At 42.7% G+C, this 23,286-nt stretch overlaps 1 protein-coding gene across 1 annotated transcript; it reads left to right on the plus strand.

The window, feature by feature from the left end:
* The first annotated feature begins 2,911 nt into the window (after window positions 1-2,911).
* Window positions 2,912-21,369, plus strand: LOC139155250 (integrin alpha-X-like). Its single transcript, XM_070730362.1, has 7 exons — window positions 2,912-3,077; window positions 7,223-7,306; window positions 8,434-8,561; window positions 10,258-10,403; window positions 10,611-10,761; window positions 17,781-17,925; window positions 21,037-21,369. Exons 1-7 carry the CDS (start codon window positions 3,026-3,028, stop codon window positions 21,207-21,209), a joined length of 879 nt encoding a protein of 292 aa, XP_070586463.1. The 5' UTR covers window positions 2,912-3,025; the 3' UTR covers window positions 21,210-21,369.
* Window positions 21,370-23,286: the final 1,917 nt, after the last annotated feature.

Raw genomic sequence — 23,286 nt, forward strand, 5'->3', positions numbered from 1 at the left:
GTAAAAACACAGGAGAAGAGTGAGGGCTCCAATTATATAGCTCTAGCTTCAAAGAAAACATGTAATTATCTTGTTGGTGTTTTTTTTTACCCCTGCTGACAGATTTAATAGGTGCCCCACCACAAACCATGTGAAGGTGAGGGGATTGTTCCAACTCTGTTATGTCGCTCTCCCCATCCATCTCACACTTGCTCATCATCTTTAAATTATTTCTCTGTGGACAGGCGAGGCATGGGGAGGGTGGGGGGGAGAGAGAGGATTGGTCTCCACAATTACAAATCTCAGCCAAGACATTACGTCTTGCGTGTTCCAGCTGCAGATATAAAGGTCAAGGCATGTGGCAACCGGTAACTCTGCTTGTTTAGCCTGAGCTCTTTCTTTCTTCCTTTTTTTAAAAATATTTTTTTATTGAAATATATACATTAAAAAAACAATGTAGAGAAAAAAACCATAAACACAACATACAAACCCATAAAGACACACATATATACATACACATACACACAGAAACGATATTCAAGTTAAAATATTCTCGTCCATTAAACACGTTATCTCCATAGTAACTTTTGACGGCTATAACAGATGGTGATACAGAAAAAGAAAAATTAGTTGTGGTTATTTAATTTATATACATGTTTGTTCTGCTTTTTATCGCCTTATTTCAATCAATATCTATCTATCTGTCTATATCTGTCTGTCTATCCATCCATCCATCCATCCATCCATCCATCCATCCATCTAGCCATCTAGCCATCCATTTCGTAAATTACTCAAGACCCACCTATACCGCCAGGCATGGGGGAGTTGAGACACCTTTTCCCCAGGCTCTTTATATTTTATGTTTGGCATGTATGTGTTGTTTGGTTTTTAAATATGATAGGGTTTTATATGCTTCTTTTTTAATATTAGATTTGTTTCGCTATAATGTTTTTTATTATTGTTGTGAGCCACCCCAAGTCTTTGGGGAGGTGCGGCATACAAATTTAATAAATAATAATAATAATTATTATTATTATCATCCATCCATCCATCCATCCATCCATCTATCTTTCTATCTATATATCCATCTATCCATCTATCCATCTATCCATCCATCCATCCATCTATCCATCCATCCATCCATCCATCCGTCCCTCCGTCCATCTGTCCATCCATCCGTCCATGCAGGATCTACTATAGTGGTATGTCTTAATCACGGCAAGTTTAAAATGTGTAGATTTGAACTCCCATAATTCTTTCCTAGATGCCAAGTTTGTCAAGGCTGAGAAAAACTTTCCTGGAGTATTTCTAACCAATGACTATCCAGTCTCTGTTTGAAAACGTCTCACTACTTTGACAAATAAGTCCAATTGTTTTTAAAACTACTTTTTGAATTAGGTCTCATCCAGATACAGTATAATGTATTATTGCTGGATCATGGGGGAATATATACAAACACCAGAGAACACTAAACGCAAGGGAGCCACAGATAAATTGGTTTTCCCTAACTTAATAGCTCAGTAGAAGGAATACTTGCAAGCGGATAAATTATCATAGCTAAATATTCCCTTAACATTTGATTCCAGGGTCATCTTGATTTCCATTAGGTAAGATCAAATGTTTAAAGAGAGATGGTAGTGGAAAAATGCATTTTAAATCTGCCTGAATCCATTTTCTAAATTCATTTTAAATTCAAACCTGTTATGGTCATGATAAACCTTACTTTTTTCTCCCTATTCTTGAAATCAGATTCTGAAATAACTATTGATTGGTTTCAGAGCAAAAGGCCAACAATTATTCTATCTCTCCTGTTCCCCATATGAGTGGGCAGGGCCTGAGTTTTCTGCACAGAATGATAAAAGTGCAGATACAGTATTCCCAAATGAATTCATGTTTACTTAAACCTTATACAACTGAGCTGACCAGTTGGAAATGGTCCACCAGACACAAAATTCCACTTTAAAAGCAGAACTTTAAAATATACATTAACCATACTTTTTCACATTGGTTTGGTTGAGAGATTTTAAAATGCTGGATTAATTTGTTCTTTTGATTCACATTAAAATAATAGCAAGGCAAGAGCGCTGGATTTAAAATAATTGCCTTTGTGCTATTTCTGAAACACTAATCTGAGTGGCCTAGCCCTGCAAACTTTACTGTACAAGTGACAACACATCTTTGTGCAACGTGGCCAGTTGGGCACTTAGAAGATAAGAGGATAAGTATTAGACAGAGCAGTGGTTGGTATTATAATTGACGGGTAGCAAAACTTCTGGGAGAAATTGAACCACAATCCACTGTGAGATCAAAGGTGCTAAGGGTCAAAGCAAATCTTGGAATTAAATCTGGCAAAATAATCATGGGGATATTCAATAGGGATCTATCCAGATATATACATTGATACCCATTCATTATTAAAAGTGCCACTGATGTCTACATAAGGCATCTCATATTTCTGCATTTCTGTACAGATAACTTCTTGACCTACGATCACAATTCAGCTCAAAATTTATGTTACTCTGTATGATACGTTAAGCAAACTTTGCTCTACTTTGCAACCTTTCAGGCCATAGTTATTAACTGAACCACTGCGGTTTAAAGTTAGTAACAGGGTTATTAAGAGAATCTGCCTTCCCCATTAACTTTGCTTGCCAGAAGGTCGCAAAAGGAGATCACTTGACGGTGGGACACTGCAAGAGTCATAAATATAAGCCCTGTTATCTAGTGCCCAAATTTTGATCACATGACCATGGAGATGCTGCAACAATTGTGAGTTGGTCAGTGCCATCGTAGCTTCGAATGGTCATGGAATGAACGATCATAAGTCAAGGACTGTTTGTATAGTAACTCTCAACATGGCTACTGCCCAAGAGTTCAATGACCTATTGGAGCAAATGTTTGTATATCTGAGAGTGGCTACCAGTACCAAGAAAGTGAAGCTGTTTTTTATTTAGAGGACCTGTCCTGATCAGACCTCTAGCTTACTCTCCAACCAGCCTTTTCCCTCAGAACTAAAAACTAACTGACAACAATTTAGAGGCCAGCCATGGGATTACTTGGAGTTTTTATTGTCACCGTCCTTTTCCTTGGAGTTGCAGGTGGGTACAAATACTTCAACTGCAGCTTTTGTTGTGTGCTCAGGTAAAGAGAAATGATTGTGTCAGGTAGGAGTTGTTGATGGACATACTTGACAGCTCTCTAAATATTCCCTTGAAGCCATAGATGGACAAACTTTCAGAGATCAATTGGCATCACAATTTTTTTTTAAGGCCAGACTAAAGTCCCCGAGTGATAGTCACTGTATCATATATAAGGTTAGGGGGAGGTTTTGAGGTTGACGTGACTTTGGACAACGTGGTTCTTTTAGAGTTAATGTTACACTTTTCATGAAAATGAAATGCCAGTAAATTATGCGGTCTGCGTTCATCCTTCAGCAGTCAGGATCAAAAGTCGTGATCGGAGTTCTGGGGACCACGTATGTGGAACATAACAACCGCTTGGGGCAACAGTCCACCCACCCCTTAAAAAAAATCCTTAATCAAACCAATATGAAAATTATTCTACTCTACCAATTAAGAATGCCCAGAATGTCAGGGCCCAGGGGAAGAGCCTTCTCTGTGGCGGCCCTGACCCTCTGGAATCAACTCTCCCCAGAGATTAGGATTGGCCCCCACCCTCCTTGCCTTTCGCAAACTCCTTAAAACCCACCTCTGCCATCAGGCATGGGGAAATTGATTCCCCTGGACTGTTTCCGTTTTATGTATGGTTTGTTTTTATATTAAGGAGTTTTAAATTGTTTTTAACTATTGGATTTGTACTGTTTTCTTGTTGTGAGCCGCTCTGAGTCTTTGGAGAGGGGCGGCATGCAAATCTAATTAATAATAATAATAATAATAATAATAATAATAATAATAATAATAATAATAAAAATAAGGTAGAGATTTAAATCTCCATTAAACCGGGAATGTCCCTTAGATTATCAAAATGAGACAAAAACATGTGCAGAACGATTGCAGGAATTGGGAATGGACAGTCTAGAAAAAAGAAGGATTAAGGATGATATGATAGCAGTATTCCAGAATTTGAGGATTGCCACAAAAAATCCCAGTGACTGCTTAGGTCCCACATAGTCGGCCTTCTCCAGATCCTGTCAACCAGACAATGTCGCTTGGCAGGGCCTAGGGAAAGAGCCTTCTCTGTGGGGGCCCCGGCCCTCTGGAATCAGCTCCCCCCAGAGATTTGCATTGCCCCCACCCTCCTCGCCTTCCGCAAGAGTCTTAAGACTCAATTTATGCCACCAGGCTTGGAGCGATTAGATTTTAGCCCCCTGGCCAGCGAATGTTATGTATGGTTGTTTTCTGAATGGGTACAATTAAGTAAACTAGTCTAAAATCCCCAACTATATTAAAAATCAATCGTACCCATTCAGACAACAACCATTTCTTTTCTCTCCTTGATTAGGTTCCATGCATTGTTCCTTGTTTTTCCTTCTGGTGCTTTGGAAATCAGATTGATCCAGATTTATTTGTTTGTTTGTTTATTTATTGGATTTATATGCCGCCCTTCTCCGAGGACAAGGCACAGCTTACAACGTATAAAAAGAAACAATAGAAGACAATAGGGTAAATCCAATTAATTAAAGCTAAGTAAACTAGTCTAAAATCCCCAGCTATATTAAAAATCAGTTTTAATTAACTGCATGAGGATGCGGTTGAATGTGCAGAGGTCCCTTCTCTATGACAATTGCCACTGCTGGTTTATGTCTGATAGAAGTTGGAGTACAACAGTTGGAAAACCATCTTTACCCCATCTTTATTGGGCTAAAACAACATGTACAGTGATACCTCGTCTTACAAACCCCTCGTCATAAAAACTTTTCGAGATACAAACCCGGGGTTTAAGATTTTTTTGCCTCTTCTTCCAAACTATTTTCACATTACAAATCCAAGCCGCCACCACTGGGATGCCCCATCTCCGGACTTCTGTTGCCAATGAAGCACCTGTTTTTGCACTGCTGGGATTTCCCTTAGGCTCCCCTCCATGGGAAACACCACCTCTAGACTTCCGTGTTTTTGCGATGCTGCAGGGGAATCCCAGCAGCGCAAAAACGGGTACTTAGCTGGCAACAGAAGTCCGGAGGTGGGGTTTCCCAGCGAGGGGAGCTCAGCGAAATCGCAGCATCACAAAAACACGGAGGTCCGGAGGTGGGGTTTTGAGGACTTCCGTGTTGTTGCAATGCTGCGATTTCACTGAGACTCCCCTCACTGGGAAATCCCATCTCCGGGCTTCCGTTGCCAGCGAAGCACCCGTTTTTGCGCTGCTGGGATTCCCCTGCTGGGATTCCCCTGCAGCATCATAAAAACACAGAAATCCAGAGGTGGGGTTTCCCATGGAGGGGAGCCTCAGGGGAATCCCAGCAGTGCAAAAACGGGCACTTTGGCTTGCAAAAGGGGTGAGTTTTGGGCTTGCATGCATTAATCGCTTTTCCATTGATTCATATGGGAAACATTGTTTCATCTTACAAACGTTTCACCTTACAAACCTCGTCCCAGAACCAATTAAGTTTGTAAGACGAGGTATCACTGTATATTTAAGAATATGTAACAAATACATTTTTGGCATATAAACAGTGCTGCAATGATTTAAAGCTTTGGTCTGGATTTAATGGTTTTATGCATTTGAATGAAGATAAATGTAGTTACTGAATTGACAGTCTAATAGCTCCTAAAATTCATGATTTTATCTTATGCTAATAATAATCAGAGTTCTATTTTTTTTTAAAAAATCAGCAGACCATTTGATTAGCTAGTTATCAGCCAATCCTGACTAAGTATCTACAAATATTGATGTAATTTATAGGTACAGTGATAGAGAAAAAAATAAATAGACACTTTCACTGCTTCGTTGTCTGGACATGGGGTGAGATGTACAGTTGGGTATCATCGGTGTACTGATGATATCTCACCCCATGCCCTTGGATGATCTCATCCAGCGGTTTCATGTAGATATCAAATAGCAGGGGGGAAAGGACCAACCCCTGAGGCACCCCACAAGGGAGAGACCTAGAGATCGACCTCTGACCCCCCCCCCTAACATCGACTGCGACCGACCGGAGAGGTAGGAGGAGAGCCACTGGAGAACAGTGCCTCCCACTCTCAACCCCTCCAGCCGGCGCAGAAGGATACCATGGTCGATGGTATCAAAAGCTGCTGAGAGGTCAAGAAGCACCAGGACAGAGGATAAACCCCTGTTCCGGGCCCGCCAGAGATCATCCATCAACGTGACCAAAGCAGTTTCTGTGCTGTAGCTGGGCCTGAAACCTGACTGTTGAGGGCCTAGATAATCGGTTTCTTCCAAGGACCGCTGGAGCTGGAACGCCACCACCTTCTCAACAACCTCCCCCATAAAGGGAAGGTTGGAGACTGGATGATAGTTGTTGAGAATGGTTGGGTCCAGAGAAGGCTTCTTGAGGAGGGGGCGCACAAGTGTTTCCTTATAGGGAGCCAGGAAGGACCCCCTCCCTTGACAATCTCCTGGACCCAGCTCCGTGTCACCTCCCTGCTGGCCGAAACCAGCCAGGAGGGACACGGATCCAGTAAACAGGTAGCAGAACTCACAGCTCCAATGGCCTTGTCCACTTCATCATGTGTCACCAGATCAAACTCTTCCCAGACAGATGGACAAGTACAGGCCCCAGTCACCTCGATTGACTCATTGTCAGTCGACTCTGTTATCCAATCGGAGTCGAGGTCTGCCCGGATCTGAGCGATTTTATCAGCAAAAAATGTGTTAAAATCCTTGGCACTGCTCTGCAAGGGCTCCCCAACTTCCCCCTGGTTATGAAGGGAGCGGGTCACCCTAAACAGAGCGGCCAGGCAAGATTTCGCTGATGCAATCAAGGCGGCATGATACGCACATCTTGCCGCCTTGAGCGTCACTTTGTAAGTCTTAATATGAGCTCTTACAAGTGTTCGGTCGGATTCGGACTTACTCTTCCTCCATCGCTTCTCTAGACGTCTCTTCTGGCATTTCAACTCCCGGAGCTCCTTGGTAAACCAAGGAGCTCTCCAGCGTCTAGTGCCACAGAGAGGTTGCAACGGTGCAATACATACATACATACATACATACATACATACATACATACATAAACACACACACATTAGCACTGTCCTGGCCTTAGAAAATTCTGTTAAAATTGAATTGATATTTTTAATAATGTTCAACTATTTTCCTTTTATAACAGGGTCAAAAGACTTTGATCTTTCTGACGTTTTTGATTTTTCTCAAGATACCACAACAGCTTCCCCAAGAAGACCAGGAAAACAGGGTAAGCAAAAAGTAAAAAAAAAATTGATTTTATTAATGTTATAATTTATCTTTAAATGAGAAAGATCTTAGATTCACTGAAAATAAGTCAGGGCATTTTTTTTCTTATTAATGTTTGGAGAGGTTTTTTTTTCAATCCAGCATGTCAGAAATTTCAGTTTTCATTTTTGTTAACAAACTAGACTTTTCTGAAGACAGGCTTGGATATAAGCCTTATATGGTGAATTGTCAACCGTAATTTTTAGCTGTATATTGATTAGAAATTAAGGGGGTTCAGTGTTAGTGCATATGGGTAAAATCAGGTTCTATCGACCATCCTTTGGAAGCAAAATAAAGTCATGAAAAGGGCCTTCTCTATGTATTCAAATACAATTCTTTATTGCTCATGTGTATCTTGGAAAGAGGAGGTTTTTTGAGGATGAGAAAGAACGTTTCCAGCATTTTTTCCCTAGCAAAATGACAATACCTTTAGCCTGTAACTTTTCCCCCACAATAGTCTATAATACCAAGATGAAAAAAAAACCCTGAATTTTTGTTTGTTAGGAAGCTATTAAAATATTCAAGAGGCTCTCAGCTGGACATTTATGATAAGTTGAGAAGGGTAGAGGATACAGTTCCCTCTAAGCTGAGCAGTGAGCAATCGCTCACTTAAAAATCATCATCAACTCAGAGTTTTCCAAACCTGCCCAGAAGCCGAGAGGGAAAGAGTGAGAGGGAAGGAGAGAGAGAGGAAGAGAGGAAGAGAGAGAAACAGATAGAAAAAAGAGAGGAAGGAAAAGAGAAAGAAAAAGAATGGGAGTAAGGAAGAGAGAAAGAAAATGAAAATCTAGTTTGAAACTAGCTCAACTATTTAAGTGGCATTTTGATATTGATAGAGTTGCCCTATTATGAGCTCACTGTTATAGACACACAGTACAGTATTTTATTTTGAAATTCTCTGAGGCAAAACAGGGTGGGTTTTTTATTTGTTTGTTTGTTTATTTATTTATTATTTCTGTGCCGCCCAGTCCCGAAGGGACTGCCGCTCAGACACTATACTTTTCCGCCCACCCCCCAAAAAACTTAGAGGGAACACTGGTAGAGGATAACTTTGAAATTGAAGTCTTTCCTTTATTCTTTTCTTTCCAGAGTGTCCAAATGTTGCCCGAGACATTGTGTTATTGATTGATGGGTCTAGCAGCGTTCGAACTGGAGAATTTATTGCACAGAAGTTATTTGTTTCAGCCTTCAGTAAAACGTTTCCTGAAAATACTCTGGTCAGTTGGAGGAATGGAGAACCCCATGAGGAGGATAATATTTTCAATCTGGATTGCTCTTTGAAGCCAAGGGAATGGGAGGGAATGAAGTGATGGAGAGATATTCTGTTCTTCTGAGCAGGATTTTCATAAGACAGTTGAGACACCTCGTCATAGACTTGGGGAGAAAGGGAATACCTTTGTGAGATATGGGTAAAAAATGGTGCAAAGAAAAGAACTGCCTAAAAGCTTTACAATTTAATTTGTAGAGAAAGAAAAATTAGAAAAAGGAAGAAAGGAAGGAAGGAAGGAAGGGCAAATGGACAGAAAGGAAGAAAGAAATGGAGGGAGGAAAGAAGAAAGGGACAGATATACAGACAGGCAGACAGGAGGAAACAAGAGAAAGAAAGAAAGAAAGAGAGAGAGAGAGAGAGACAGAGATAGATAGAGGGGGGGGAGAAAAGAAGGAAGGGACTGATAGACAGAAAAACAGATGGAAGGAAAGAAAGACAGAAGGAAAGAAAGAAAGAAAGAAAGAAAGAGGAGGGAGGGAGGGAGGGAAGGAGAGATGCTAACCAGCGATTAAATTGAATTGTACAAAACAAAATTATGAATTGTAAAAAACAAAATTATAAAGCAGATTTCCTTGTCCTTTTCTATGTTCATATAATATGCTATGTCATGTTTAATTAGCTAATTAGCATGCTGGCTGGGGAATTCTGGTACTTGAAGTTCACATATATTAAAGCTGGTCAGGTTGGGAAACACTGGTTCAACCATATACCTGAACAGTGGCTTCGCACCTTCAAGGGCTGGCTGGTGAGCGAGTAATTATTTTCTGACTCTTTATTCTTTATTTTAAATTAAAAATTATTTTATCATCTAGAAACAGCAAGTTCTTGTGAGTTCTAAACTCACAAACAGGGCCCATCCTGAGAATGCCTGGATGCCAAAACAGGCCTTAAGATATATTGCCAGAAGTAAACTGGTCCGAATATAGTTTGAATTGGATTTGTAAGAGTTGAAGGATGATCTAACACAGTGATTTTCAACTTTTTTGAGCCGCGGCACATTTTTTACATTTACGAAACCCTGGGGCACATTGAGCGGGGCGGGGAGGAGGGCTAAAAAAAATTTGGACAAAAAAATTCTCTTTCTCTCTCTTCCTCCCTTCCACTCTATTTTTCTGTCCCTCTTTCTCTCCCTTCCTTCCTCTTTCTTTCTTTCTCTCTCCATCCCTCTTTCTTTCTCTTCCTTCCTTCCTCTCTTTTTTGCTCTCTTTCTCTCTCCCTCCCTACCTCCCTCTATATCTTTCTCTCTCCTTCCCTCCCTCTCTTTCTCTCTCTCTCTTGCTTTCTTTCTCTTGTTCTCTTTCTCTCTCTTGCTTTCTTTCTCTCTCTCTTGTTCTCTTTCTCCCTCTCTCTCGTTCTCTCTCTCTCTTGCTTTCTTTCTCTCTCTTGCTTTCTCTCTCTCTCTCTTGCTTTCTTTCTCTCCGAGCTTCGCGGCACACCTGACCATGTCTCGCAGCACACTAGTGTGCCGCGGCACACTGGTTGAAAAACACTGATCTAACAGACCATCCAAAGAGCATCAGCTTGGGAAAGTCTGACCCTGCCTGTTGTAGGAGCACAGCTAATTAATAAATGTATATGGATTTTTTTTTAGAAATTCCAGTTCGCTGCTTCCACTTTCATCCTCCTTTTCCTCCCTTCCTCAGTTCTCCCTTCTGCAGTTCTCCAACAAAATTCAGGAGCATTTTGACTTCAGAACTTTCCGAAATAACCGAAACCTAAACAACGCTCTACAAAATATCAATCAGCTGCAAGGGTCGTCCTACACAGCCACCGCCATCAAGAAAGCTGTGTAGGTCTCTGGGCAGCCTTTCCTCTTCCCCAACCCTGGCCAGGGATACTGGGGGTTCACACATCCCCTATCATGGAGCCATTGCCATGGAAGAATCCTCAACCCTTGGAATATCTTCTGCTGGACCAGAATACGGGTCTGGTAAAGGAAATGGGCAGTGGCACTTTGGTCTCTCTCTCTCTCCCCCCTTCCCTTCCTATTTATTAGGGAACTGTTCACCCCACAGAAAGGGGCTCGCAGCAATGCCCAGAAGTTCCTGGTGGTTGTGACCGATGGAGAGAAAGTTGGGGATCCCTTGAACTACCCAGAGGTTGTCCAGGAGGCTGACAGAGCTGGAATCACACGCTTCGCTGTTGGGGTGAGGGCCAGCTTATTTGCTTGTCTTGTCCTTTGTCTCCACCTTTTGCTACCCCACCCACAGGGAGCTTAGATCAGTGGTTCTCATCCTTGGCAGCTTGAACACGGCATCTTTCCCCAGAATCCCCCACCCATCTTCATAGAAACATAGAAACACAGAAGTCTGATGGCAGAAAAAGACCTCCTGGTCCATCTAGTCTGCCCTTATACTATTTCCTGTATTTTATCTTACAATGGATATATGTTTATCCCTGGCATGTTTAAATTCAGTTACTGTGGATTTATCTACCACGTCTGCTGGAAGTTTCTTCCAAGGATCTACTATTCTTTTAGTAAAATAATATTTTCTCTTGTTGCTTTTGATCTTTTCCCCAACTAACTTCAGATTGTGTCCCCTTGTTCTTGTGTTCACTTTCCTATTAAAAACACTTCCCTCCTGGGCCTTATTTAACCCTTTAATATATTTAAATGTTTCGATCATGTGATCTCACCAGCATTCTATATAGCGGGATCATAATCTCCCTCTTCCTGCTTGTTATACCTCTAGCTATGCAGCCAAGCATCCTACTTGCTTTCCCTACCGCCTGACTGCACTGTTCACCCATTTTGAGACTGTCAGAAATCACTACCCCTAAATCCTTTTCTTCTATCTTCAAGTTGCCAAGGTTGAGGATCACTGGCATAGATGATGGAACTCAACCAGGATCATGGCGAAGGTCAACGGTCACCTCTCCAGCTTGCAGCCTCAAGTTTTGATATTTTTTTCCCTCATTCTGGTTGCTTTTATTGTTTTTACTTTGCTTTAATTGTTAGCTGCCCAGAATAATGTACAGAGCCTTGGTACCCAACTGCTTTGAAACTCATTGAATTTGGTACCCAGTGCATTGGAAGAAAATTTTATCTAGTACAGTACTCATTGTTTGGTACTTAGTGCACAAGCTAGAACTTGTCGGCATTGGCTGTCTTTAATTCACACGGTTTCTTGTGCGAAACATTATTCAGTACTCATCATTTTTGATACTCATTATGTCTTTCGGAACCAATGAATATCAAGGTACCATTGTATAGGAAATAAGAAATCAATCAGTGTAGCATTTTAGTGTTTTTTAAATTATTAGATTTGTTTTTTACATTGTTCTTGTTATTGTTGTGAGTCGCCCCGAGTCTACGGAGAGGGGCGGCATACAAATCTAATAAATAAATAAATAAATAAACAAATAAATAAATAAATAAATATAGACACCTTTATCTAATACAGTGATACCTCATCTTACGAACTTAATTGGTTCCAGGACGAGGTTTGTAAGGTGAAACGTTTGTAAGACGAAACAATGTTTCCCATAGGAATCAATGGAAAAGCGATTAATGTGTGCAAGCCCAAAACTCACCCCTTTTGCCAGCCAAAGCTCCCGTTTTTGCACTGCTGAGATTCCCCTGAAGCTCCGCTCCATGGGGAAACCCCACCTCCGGACTTCCGTGTTTTTGTGATGCTGCAATTTCACTGAGGCTCCCCTTGCTGGGAAACCCCACTTCTGGACTTCCGTTGCCAGCGAAGCGCCCATTTTTGCGCTGTTTGGATTCCCCTGCTGAGATTCCCCTGCAGCAAAAACACAGAAGTCCAGAGGTGGTGTTTCCCAGGGAGGGGAGCCTCAGGGGAATCCCAGCAGCGCAAAAACGGGCGCTTCGCTGGCAACAGAAATCTGGAGGTGGGGCATCCCAGTGGCGGTGGCTTGGGTTTATAAGGTGAAAATAGTTTGGAAGAAGAGGCAAAAAAATCTTAAACCCCGGGTTTGTATCTCGAAAAGTTTGTATGACGAGGGGTTTGTAAGACGAGGTATCACTGTATATCTATTAGATCTATAAGTATCTAATTGCAATGAGGCCACCTACCTCTCATAACCTTTTCTACATTTATTCTTATTTTGTTGGAATTGAGGTTTTATGGGATGTATTTTGTACACTGTGTGTAGTTGTGGTGTTTGGTCTGTGAGTGGGAATATGTACTTACTGCTTTGACTTTTATTTTATGAACTACTTTTATTGGATGGAGTTTTCTAATTACTAGGTTCTCTAGAATTGTACCACACCTTTGTAAACACACAGATTAATAACTATTATTATCACCCATTATCATCGTTGCTACCAAAATAAAAATAGTCATTGGCTCTCTGTAAAAGTGTGTACCAGCCCAGGAAAAATAAAATACTATAATAAATAAATAAAAGAAAGATGTGGTTGTTAAACAATATCCTGGGGGAGAGCTGGAAAGGATAGCACAAAGCTTTGTCAGCAATTTGTCTTCTGCTATATAGGATGGATGTTTTATAACAAATTAGAGCAGCTGTTTTATCAATAAGCAATAAGTGGATTTCCCCTCCCAACCACCCGTTTTGTGAGTATGCCAGTGTGCCTATATCAAACTAGACCGGGACTCACTGCTCACAGTCACTCATGTCCTCATCACCTAGAAGTTCGACTACTGTAATGCTCTCTACATGGGGCTACCTTTGAAAAGTGTTCGGAAACTTCAGATCGTGCAGAATGCAGCTGCGAGAGCAGTCATGGGCTTCCCCAAATATGCCCATGTTACACCAACACTCCGCAGTCTGCATTGGTTGCCAATCAATTTCCGGTCACAATTCAAAGTGTTGGTTATGACCTATAAAGCCCTTCATGGCATCGGACCAGAATATCTCCGGGACCGCCTTCTGCCGCACGAATCCCAGCGACCGGTTAGGTCCCACAGAGTTGGCCTTCTCCGGGTCCCATCGACTAAGCAATGTCGTTTGGTGGGACCCAGGAGAACAGCCTTCTCTGTGGCGGCCCCGACCCTCTGGAACCAGCTCCCCCCAGATATCAGAGTTGCCCCCACCCTCCTTGCCTTTCGCAAACTCCTTAAAACCCACCTCTGTCGTCAGGCATGGGGGAATTGAAATTTCACTTCCCCCTAGGCTTATAGAATTTATACATGGTATGCTTGTATGTATACGCGGTTCTTTAAATTGGGGTTTTTTAGATTATTTTTTAATATTAGATTTGTTTCCATTGTCTTTTCATTGTTGTTAGCCGCCCCAAGTCTTTGGAGAGGGGCGGCATACAAATAAAAATAACTTTAAAAAATTAAAAACAAAATTAAAAAAAACCTCTCAGACTTCCAATGTACCCAGAAAGGCTAACTGTAATACAAGTAGTCATTGTTTAATGATTGCCTTATTTGTTGACTGCTACAACAGTCATGAAAAGTAGCTATGTGATCAATCCTTGCACGTAAGACCTTTGCAGGTCAGTAGAGCAAAGGAAAGCTGAAGTGACAAGCACAGTTGCAATTTCACTTACCAACTTACAACTAAGTTGCCAGGCCCAATTAGGGTTGCTTAATGTGGGCTGCCTGCATTTCAAAAGCTAGCCTGAAACTTACAGGTTTGCTAACTATAACTGCTTGCCAAAGTTTCAAAGGGGCCAATGTGCTCATCCTATAGCAACCAATAGGATTTTTTTTCCCCTTGTTGTCGGTAAGAATCGGCAAACTGCTTGGTCTGCAGTTTGCAAGGGTGTTTGGAAACCGTGTTTTTCAAAAATCAGTCCAGCTTGCTGGTAACAGTTAATAATTAACCTGTTTAAAACCTAAGGAAGGGGACTTGACATGTAATTATCAACATTTGCAAACTGAACATTCCTTTACAAGTTGTGTCAGAGCTATTTCGGTGTTGCTTTGTGGCAGGGTAATACACCAGCTTCCTGCAACTTTAGTAAAATGCCTGTGGGCCAGATTATCAAGCATGTCCCCTTTGGTAAATCCTTGCCCCTCATTCTGTTTTTGCCAGTTGAGGATGCCATGACCTTCTTCTCTGCAACAATCTTTGCCTTCCTTTCCAGGTTTTCTGGGTTGAAAGATAAATTTTAGAGCATGGTTGCATTGTGGCAGTGCCTCTCAAACTTGGCAACTTTTATTTTTATTTTATTTTATTTGTGTTTTTTTTTTCAAATATAACATACAAAGAAGAAAAAACATACTACTTAAAAACATACACATACAACATCTGGGAAATGAAAGTTTCCCCACTTTTTAGGTATTTGATCATAGAATTTTGCTTCTTTCACATAGTATTAATTTTTTGATTCTTTTATTCGACGTGTTGCTTTGCGTAGATTTTTATTTATTTCTTTGTTGCTCTTTTGTTCAGCCAATCGTAAAATTTTGCCCATATTTTATAGTAATCTGATTCTTCTTTTCCCTCTAATCTTTTAGATAACCTGTCCATCTCCGCACAGTCTAGTATTTTTTTAATTGTTATATTTTCTTCCGGTAGTTTGTCTATTTTCCATTGTTGGGCATATACTATCCTGGCAGCTGTTAGTATGTGTATAACTAGGTATCTTACCTCTTTTTCTATTTTTTTATTAAAAATACCCAATAAATATAATTCTGGGTTTTTTTTTCAATTTCTTCATTTACTATTTCTTTTAACCAATTTGTTATTTTATTCCAGAATTGTTTTGCCTGTGTGCATGTCCACCATTGGTGGTAGAACGTGCCTCTTTCTTTTTTGCACTTCCAGCATAATGGAGAGGTTTTTGGGAACATTTTTGATAGTCTTTCTGGCGATAGGTGACACCTGTAAAACATTTTTAATTGGTTTTTCTTAAATGCAGTCGATTTTGTCAGCTGCCAATTATTAGCCCGTAATTTCCCCCATTTTTCTAATTCAATTGTGTAGCCAAAATTCATTCCCCAGCTTATCATATTCTCTTTTACAATTTCCACTTTTGTCTCATAACGAATCAAAAATTTATATATTTTACCGATTAATTTTTCATCATTTTTTAATAGTGTCCTGTCCAATTCACCCCTCCCTATCTGAAAACCATATTCCTTTTTGTCTTGGCAACTTTTAAGATATGTAAATTTTGACTTCCGGAAATGGTGGGAGCCAACAATAGCAGAATAATGGAATTGGAAAGGACCTTGGAGGTCTTCTAGTCCAGAGGTCCCCAACCTTTTTTGCACCAGGGACCGGCTTTAAGCTAGACCAGTTTTCCATGGCCCGGTGGGGGGGGGGGGGGAGCTAGCTGTCAGCGGCGCCGTAAAAGGGGCGATCAAGAGAGGAATGGGTGAATGAATGGACGGAGGGTGGGAAGGAAGGAAAGAAAGAGGGAAGGGACAGGAACAGAAGAAGGGTGCAAAGGAAGCAAGGAAAGGTGTGAAAGGGGAGAGTAAGAGAGGAAGGAGTGAAAGAAGGGAATGAGGGAGGAAAGAAGGGAGGAAGGAAAAGGAAAGCAAGAAATGGAGGGAGGAAAGGAAGGAAGGAAAGAAAGAAAGAAGGGGGGAAGGGACAGGAACAGAGGAAGGAAGCAAGGAAACTTATGAAAGGGGAGAGTAAGGGAAGAAGGTAGGAAGGAGAAAGAAAAGAAGAAATAGAGGAAGGGAAGGTAAAAGAGAGAAAGAAAAAGAGCAAGAAAGAAAGCAAGAAAGAGAAAGAAAGAAAGAAAGAAAGGCAACTTCAAAGAAAGGCTCACTGAGCATCTCTCACTCTCTCTCTCTTTCTATCCCTCTTTCTTTCTTTCTCTTCCTTTCTCTCTCTCCTCTTCCTTTATCTCCTCTCTCTCTCCCGCTCTCTTTCTCTCCCCCCTCTCCCCTTTCCCTCTCTCTCTCTCTCTCCCTCTCTTGCTATCTCTCCCCCCTTTCCCTCTCTCTTTCTCTCTCTCCCTCTCTTGCTATCTCTCCTCCCTCTCTCTTTCTCCCTCTCCCTCTCCTTCTCTCTCTCTCCCCCTCTTTCTCTCTCTTCTTCTCACTTTCTCTCTCTTGTTTTCTTTCTGTCTCTTTTGCTTTCTCTCTCTCTCACTCTTTCTTGTTTTCTTTCGCACGCTCTTTCTCTCTCTTGTTCTCTCTCTTTCTATCTCTTTCTCCCCCCCCTTTCTCTCACTCTCTCTTTCTCACTTTCTCTCTATCTTGCTGTCTGTTGCTATCACTCACTTTCGTTCTCCGTTCTTCTCAGCGGTGACGCGCGCACGCCCTGCCCGCCTCACCTTTGCGAGAGCACTTTCGCCCCGGGCTCTCAGCAAGGGGGTTTGCAGGAGAGGTGGGGCCGGCGAAGGTGATATTCAATGTCGGGGGCACACAGGCGGTTGCACGCGCTCCCTATCTCCCTGCTAGCCCACTCGGAATATTCAAAATAAGAAAAGCCTTCGCCGGCAAAGGTTTTTCTTATTTTGAATACTCCGAGTGGGCTAGCAGGGAGATAGGGAGCGCGTGCAACCGCCTGTGTGCCCCCGACATTGAAGACCTCCGCTTGACGCCGGCATTTCCTCTCGGCGTCAAGGAGGCGCAGCGGCGGGCGGAGAGAGGGAAGGGGGGGGCAGCGGCGTCCCTCCTGGCCTTGGCGGGCCGCCCGACCCTCCCCACCTCCTGCAAACGCGGCGGGCGGCGGGGGGAGAGCGAGGAGCCGGTTCCGGCGGGCGCGGGGCTTGGCTGGCTGGCGGGGGGAGCGCCGCTGGTGGTGCGGAAAGGCCGAGGGGGCCCTGGCGCCGCGGACCGGCTGAAAACCCCCAACGGCCCGGTGCCGGTCCGCGGACCGGCGGTTGGGGACCTCTGTTCTAGTCGCAGGAGACCCTGCCATCAATCTTCAATGTTTCTATGACTTGTGGACTTCAACTCCCAGAATTCCTGAGCTAACATGACTGACTCAGGAATTCTGGGAGGTGAAGTCCACAAGTCATAGAAGAGCCAACTTTGCCTACCACTGCACTAACCAACAATATGCATTCAGTTTTTTTACAGTTTGTAAAGAAAATATATTAAACGAAGGCAGCAGTGTTTCTTATACCGGTAATTGTAGAGCACTGAGAGTTTGAAGTAGATGAATTCTAGGTCATACATACTCCTTGATGCTCACTGCCTATCATCTAAGAGGGCAGGGGGCCAGGTGTGGGGGGGGAAACCTATTTTCTTCTTCATTCCTACAAACGTCCTTGGACAATCAGTACTCAATGGTCTTTCACTGACTTTCTTCTCCCTGGAAGGTTGGTCTAATGGTTTCAAGCAGACTGTTCCAACAGGAGCTTCACGCCATAGCTTCTCGACCTGCCACGGAACATACCTTCCTCCTGAGACAGTTCTCAGATCTTATGAGTATCCAGCTGAAAGAGAAGATTTGTGCCAGTCACGGTAATAGGATTTGGGATCTTTATTATTATTATTGTTATTGTTATTATTATTAATTAGATTTGTATGCTGCCCCTCTCTATAGACTTGGGGAATAGAGGAGAAGTACCCATTCAAGAGGGCGGGTAAAATATTTACTGACCTCTCACATCCTGGACACAAATTGTTTCAACTCCTACCCTCAAAACGTCGTTACAGAGCACTGCACACCAAGACAACTAGACACAAGAACAGTTTTTTCCCGAACGCCATCACTCTACTAAACAAATAATTCCCTCAACACTGTCAGACTTTCTACTAAATCTGCACTTCTATTCTACTAGTTTTTCTCATCATTCCTATCACCCATTTCCTCCCATGTTGACTGTATGACTGTAACTTGTTGCGTATATCCTAAGATTTTTATTAATATTACTTTTTCATTGCTTATTTGACCCCTATGACAATCATTAAGTGTTGTACCACATGATTCTTGACAAATGTATTTTTTATTTTATGTACGTTGAGAGCATATGCACCAAGACAAATTCCTTGTGTGTCCAATCACACTTGGCCAATAAAAATTCTATTCTATTCTATTCTATATACCAAGAAAGGGCTAAGGATGTAGTGGATTGCTACCGGTGCAGTAGGGGACTGCGCATCGGTACCGGCTGCCAGATTGCGCAATTTGCGTGAGACCACTCCGGTAGCAGTCCTATGGGCGCCGCCATGTTTTTTCTTCAATTCTTTGTAGGTTTTTTTGCTTTGTGCGCATGTGTAGAAGCAAATTTTCATCAGGGGATCCTCACGAATCTCCTGCGTGAGATTTCAGTGCGTTGTTGCTTCCTGCACATGCTTATAAGCAAAATTTATGCTGGGGATAAGACATCTGAAGCTGCACGCGCAGAACACCGAAAGCGGCGGTAATTGCAATCCGTCCCTGGACTAAGGGCCCTTGCAAATCTATGCAGGCATTACAGGGAGTCCTTGACTTACAACTGCAGCTCAGCCCAAAATTTCTGTTGCTAAGTGAGATGTTTGTTAAGTGAATTTTTAACCTTTGTTGCCAGAGTTGTTAAATGAATCATTGTGGTAGTTGGGTTAGTAGCCCAGTTTTTAAATGAATCTGGCTTCCCCACTAACTTTGCTTATCAGATCACAAAGGGGGATCACACGATCCCAGGACACTGCAACCATCAAAAATAGTCAATGGCCAAGTGTCCGATTCTTGATCACATGACTTTGGGGATGTTGCAGTTGTCATAAGTGTGAAAAACAGTCATGTCAGTGCCATTTTAACTTCGAATGGTTACTAATGTTGTAAGTTGAGGACTATCTGTATTGTGAAGACTGTTCCTAATTACCATGTCCCCCTGAAAATAAGACCCTGTCTTATATATTTCTGGGCACCTGAAATAAGTGCTTGGCCTAATTGCCATGCACTCAAAGGCCCGATTGGGCTTATTATCAGGGGATGTCTTATTTTGGGGAAAACAGGGTAGTAATTCAACCACTTAACACATGGACATGCCCAGGATATCACTAGGAGTTGGGCTTAACCTGAAGGAAGCTATACTACATCTTTTGAAACTGATCATGAGAAGTAAATCCCTGCCAAGTGAAGGAAGATAATTTTATTAATAAGATAAACAAGGAACCATAAAATTGTTTAAAAAATTCCAGCAACCAATTTTTCTCCTTAATAAAATTCTTGCCACTTATTTGGAGTAATGTGACGGGCAAAAATTCAGTCATAGATTATACATTTGTCAGAGATAGAAATAGTTCTTATCAGTCACTATCTGCTTCCCCTTATTGGTTAAAATCCTAACAATCCTAACCCCTTCAGCCATGTGATTGAATCCTTAATTGCTACATATACCTCTGTATATATGTTAACGTGTGTGTGTGGGGGGGGGTTCTACCGTGTTTTCCCGAAAATATGACGTACCCCGAAAGTAAGGCATGTCAGAGATTTTGCAGAATTTGTTAATATAAGGCACCCCCCGAAAATAATGCGTAGTGGTGGAAAAACATACGGTACCGTAATATGCTTTCTTTCTTCCTCCCCCCTCCCTCCTCCATGCCTGGTTTTACTTAACCCCAAAACTGAGCTGCTTGGTGGCTCACAGGACCTCTGCCGCCGCAGATCTTACCACCATGTCTTCTGTTGGCCGCCACGGGGACAGGAGGTGCAATCTGGGCAGCAGTGGCCAAGGCTCAGCCCCCTTGTCGGACCCGTCTTTTTTCGGTGCCGGCGCCGCTTGGGGAGGAGCCCTCGGTGGCCATGGGCGTGCTTCCGGATCCAGAGGCAGAAGACAGCCTGATGGATGAGCGGCTACCCGCCTGCAGCAGCAAAGGGGACCGACGGTTTGGGCTGGTCAGCGTCGGGAGCTGCTCCTCCAATGCCACCGCCAATTTTGCTGCCGCCGATTTTGCTGCCGCCGGGCCTCTCAGCTGTCTGGCGACCTATGTGTCTTCTGTCAGCTGCCGCGACCAACAGAAGACATGTGGGCCGCCAGACAGCTGACAGGCCCGGTGGCAGCAAAATTGGCAGCAGCAAAATCGGCAGCAGCAAAATCGGCAGTGGCATCGGAGGAGCAGCTCCCGACGCTGACCAGCCCAAACTGTTGGACCCCTTTGCTGCTGCAGGCGGGTAGCCGCCCATCCGTCGGGCTGTCTTCTGCCTCCGGATCCGGAGGCACGCCCATGGCCACCGAGGGCTCCTCCGCAAGCGACGCCGGTGCCGAAAAAAGATGGGTCCGGCGAGGGGGCTGAGCCTTGGCCGCCACTGCCGAGATTGCACCTCCTGCCGGCGTAGCGGCCAACAGAAGACACTGGCAGCGGCGAAATAAGCGGCAGCAAAATTGGCGGCAGTGGGGGCAGTAAGGCTCTTCAAGTGGAGTGTACCAATGCTCCAAGAATTAAAGGGGAAGGATCGGAATATAAGGCACCCTCCGAAAATAAGACGTAGCACAACTTTTGGAGCAAAAATTAGTATAAGACAGTGTCTTATTTTCGGGGAAACACAGTATATATAAAGGATGAGTGGTGACGAAAGAATAATTGCAACTGGTAAAGAAAGGACAGAATGGCAGATTGGTGTGAAAAATTCTGCTTTGTGTCTTCTAGGTACTGTGGTCCCACAGCCCACCTTAGCACCCCCAATTTCTTGCACCTCGTGCTCAGACTCCCGTGTGCTGCAGAAACTGGAGCAATTAGTACAAGGCCTGGATCAAGTAAAATCCAAGCTGGACCTGCTAGCTGCAAAGGTTGGGAAATGTGGACATGGTTCCCACCGTTAACATAATTTCCAGGAAGAAGAGAGTGATGCAGAGAAATGCAGGACAAACTTAAAGAGTTGCAGTTTTGGTTCAGTTTCCAGGACCAAAACTTCTGAATTTAATCTAGATCCCAATATGATGTTGAAGACCCTTTGATGCCAATAAAACCATTAGCTCATCAGTCTTGTATCTGCTTTTTAAAAAATATAGCAACAATATACTGTACTGTATTCCTGTTCTGTAGAAAGCTGACCCTTAGAGATACTCACTACATATTATGTACGTCCAAAGATATTTCACCAGAAGAGCCCTTCACTCCTCCACTCGAAACAGAATATCCCTACGAAAATAGACTAACAATCCTGGGTCTAGAAAGCTTAGAACTACGACGCCTAAAACACGATTTAAGTATCGCCCACAAGATCATATGCTGCAACGTCCTGCCTGTCAATGACTACTTCAGCTTCAACCGCAACAACACAAGAGCACGCAACAGATTCAAACTTAATATTAACCGCTCCAAATTTGACTTTAATTTGACAAAAATATGACTTTAGCAATCGAGTTGTCGAAGCGCGGAACTCATTACCAGACTCAATAATGTCAACCCCTAACCCCCAACATTTCTCCCTTAGACTATCCACGATTGACTTCTCCAGGTTCCTAAGAGGTCAGTAAGGGGCGTACATAAGTGCACTAGTGTGCCTTTCGTCCCCTGTCCAATTGTCTTTCCTTTATCTCATATATCATTTATATTTTCTTCCTTTCATATATCTTCTCCTCTATTTTCACATATTTTCTTCTATCCTTTTCTTTATATATATTATTACATGTCTATTCTCTGCTATATTTATTATGTATTGGACAAAATAAAGAAATAAAAACATTTTTTTAAAAAATATTTATTTACAATAGGACACAACACACTTCGATTAAAACACAAGAGATAATACAAAATATGAAATATAAGGTCCGTACATGTTACAAACGCATGTCTGGTTCACAGATATAAGTTTTTCCTTCATTTGTCACAGCCAGGAAATCAACAAAGTCTCCATTGCAGGCTCTATTTTGACTTTCTATCACTTACCATACTTTTCGGTCTATAAGATGCACTTGCCCCCCAAAAGTGGATGGAAATGTTTGTGTGTCTTCTAGAGCAAATGTTGCTGAAGCCCCATCCACCCACCGGCCTCCACCCTTTAGTCTCTGCCTCCCAGCTGATTGGTGGTTGGATTAGCCTCCAGGAATACCGCAAATCAACTGTTCCAGGCTGCTAGGATCGCCACTGCTTATCGACACCTATCATCTATCGCCGCCTCCATGTGCCCCTTTCTGGGCCCATTCCTCCATGCTGCCTGGAATAGGCTGAAAATGGGATGTGCGGGGGCCGAAAATGGGACATAGGGGGGTTGAAAATAGGGTGTGCAGAGGCTGAAAATGGGCCGCACAAGGCGGCAATAGACAGTGGTGGTGATGGGGGGAAACAACGGCAATCCCTGCAGCCTGGAACAGCTGATTGGCAGTATTCCAGGAGGCCAATCCACACTCTAATAGTTGCTCATGCTAAATCAGGCTGTGTTGAAGCTGACCATTTAAATATGTTAAAGGGTTAAATAAGGTTCAGGAGAGAAGTGTTTTTAATAGGAAAGTGAACACAAGAACAAGGGGGCACAATCTGAGGTTAGTTGGGGGAAAGATTAGAAGTAATGTGAGAAAATATTATTTTACTGAAAGAGTAGTAGATGCTTGGAACAAACTTCCAGCAGACGTGGTAAATCCACAGTAACTGAATTTAAACATGCCTGGGATAAACATATATCCATCCTAAGATAAAATACAGGAAATAGTATAAGGGCAGACTAGATGGACCATGAGGCCTTTTTCTGCCGTCAATCTTCTATGTTTCTATTTGCTGCAAAGAGGCAAATTGCTGGGAGGCAGAGGCAGATTTTTTTTTCTTGTTTTCCTCCACAAAAGCTAGGAGCATCTTATGGTCCAGAGAATCTTATAGTGCAAAAAATATGGTATACGTTGGATAATTTATTTTTCAGCCCCCGAGTTTGATGACGGTAATTTTACCCCACTTATGGAGGGC

The sequence above is a fragment of the Erythrolamprus reginae genome, unplaced genomic scaffold, assembly GCF_031021105.1.
Source record: "Erythrolamprus reginae isolate rEryReg1 unplaced genomic scaffold, rEryReg1.hap1 H_1, whole genome shotgun sequence".
In the NCBI taxonomy this organism is placed as follows: Eukaryota; Metazoa; Chordata; class Lepidosauria; order Squamata; family Dipsadidae; genus Erythrolamprus; species Erythrolamprus reginae.

Coding starts and splice junctions, on each gene's coding strand:
- LOC139155250 (XM_070730362.1), top strand. CDS start 3,026: ATGGGATTACTTGGAGTTTTTATTGTCACCGTCCTTTTCCTTGGAGTT. Junction 7,307..8,433: donor AAGAAGACCAGGAAAACAGG/GTAAGCAAAAAG, acceptor TTTTCTTTCCAG/AGTGTCCAAATGTTGCCCGA. Junction 10,404..10,610: donor ACCGCCATCAAGAAAGCTGT/GTAGGTCTCTGG, acceptor CCTATTTATTAG/GGAACTGTTCACCCCACAGA.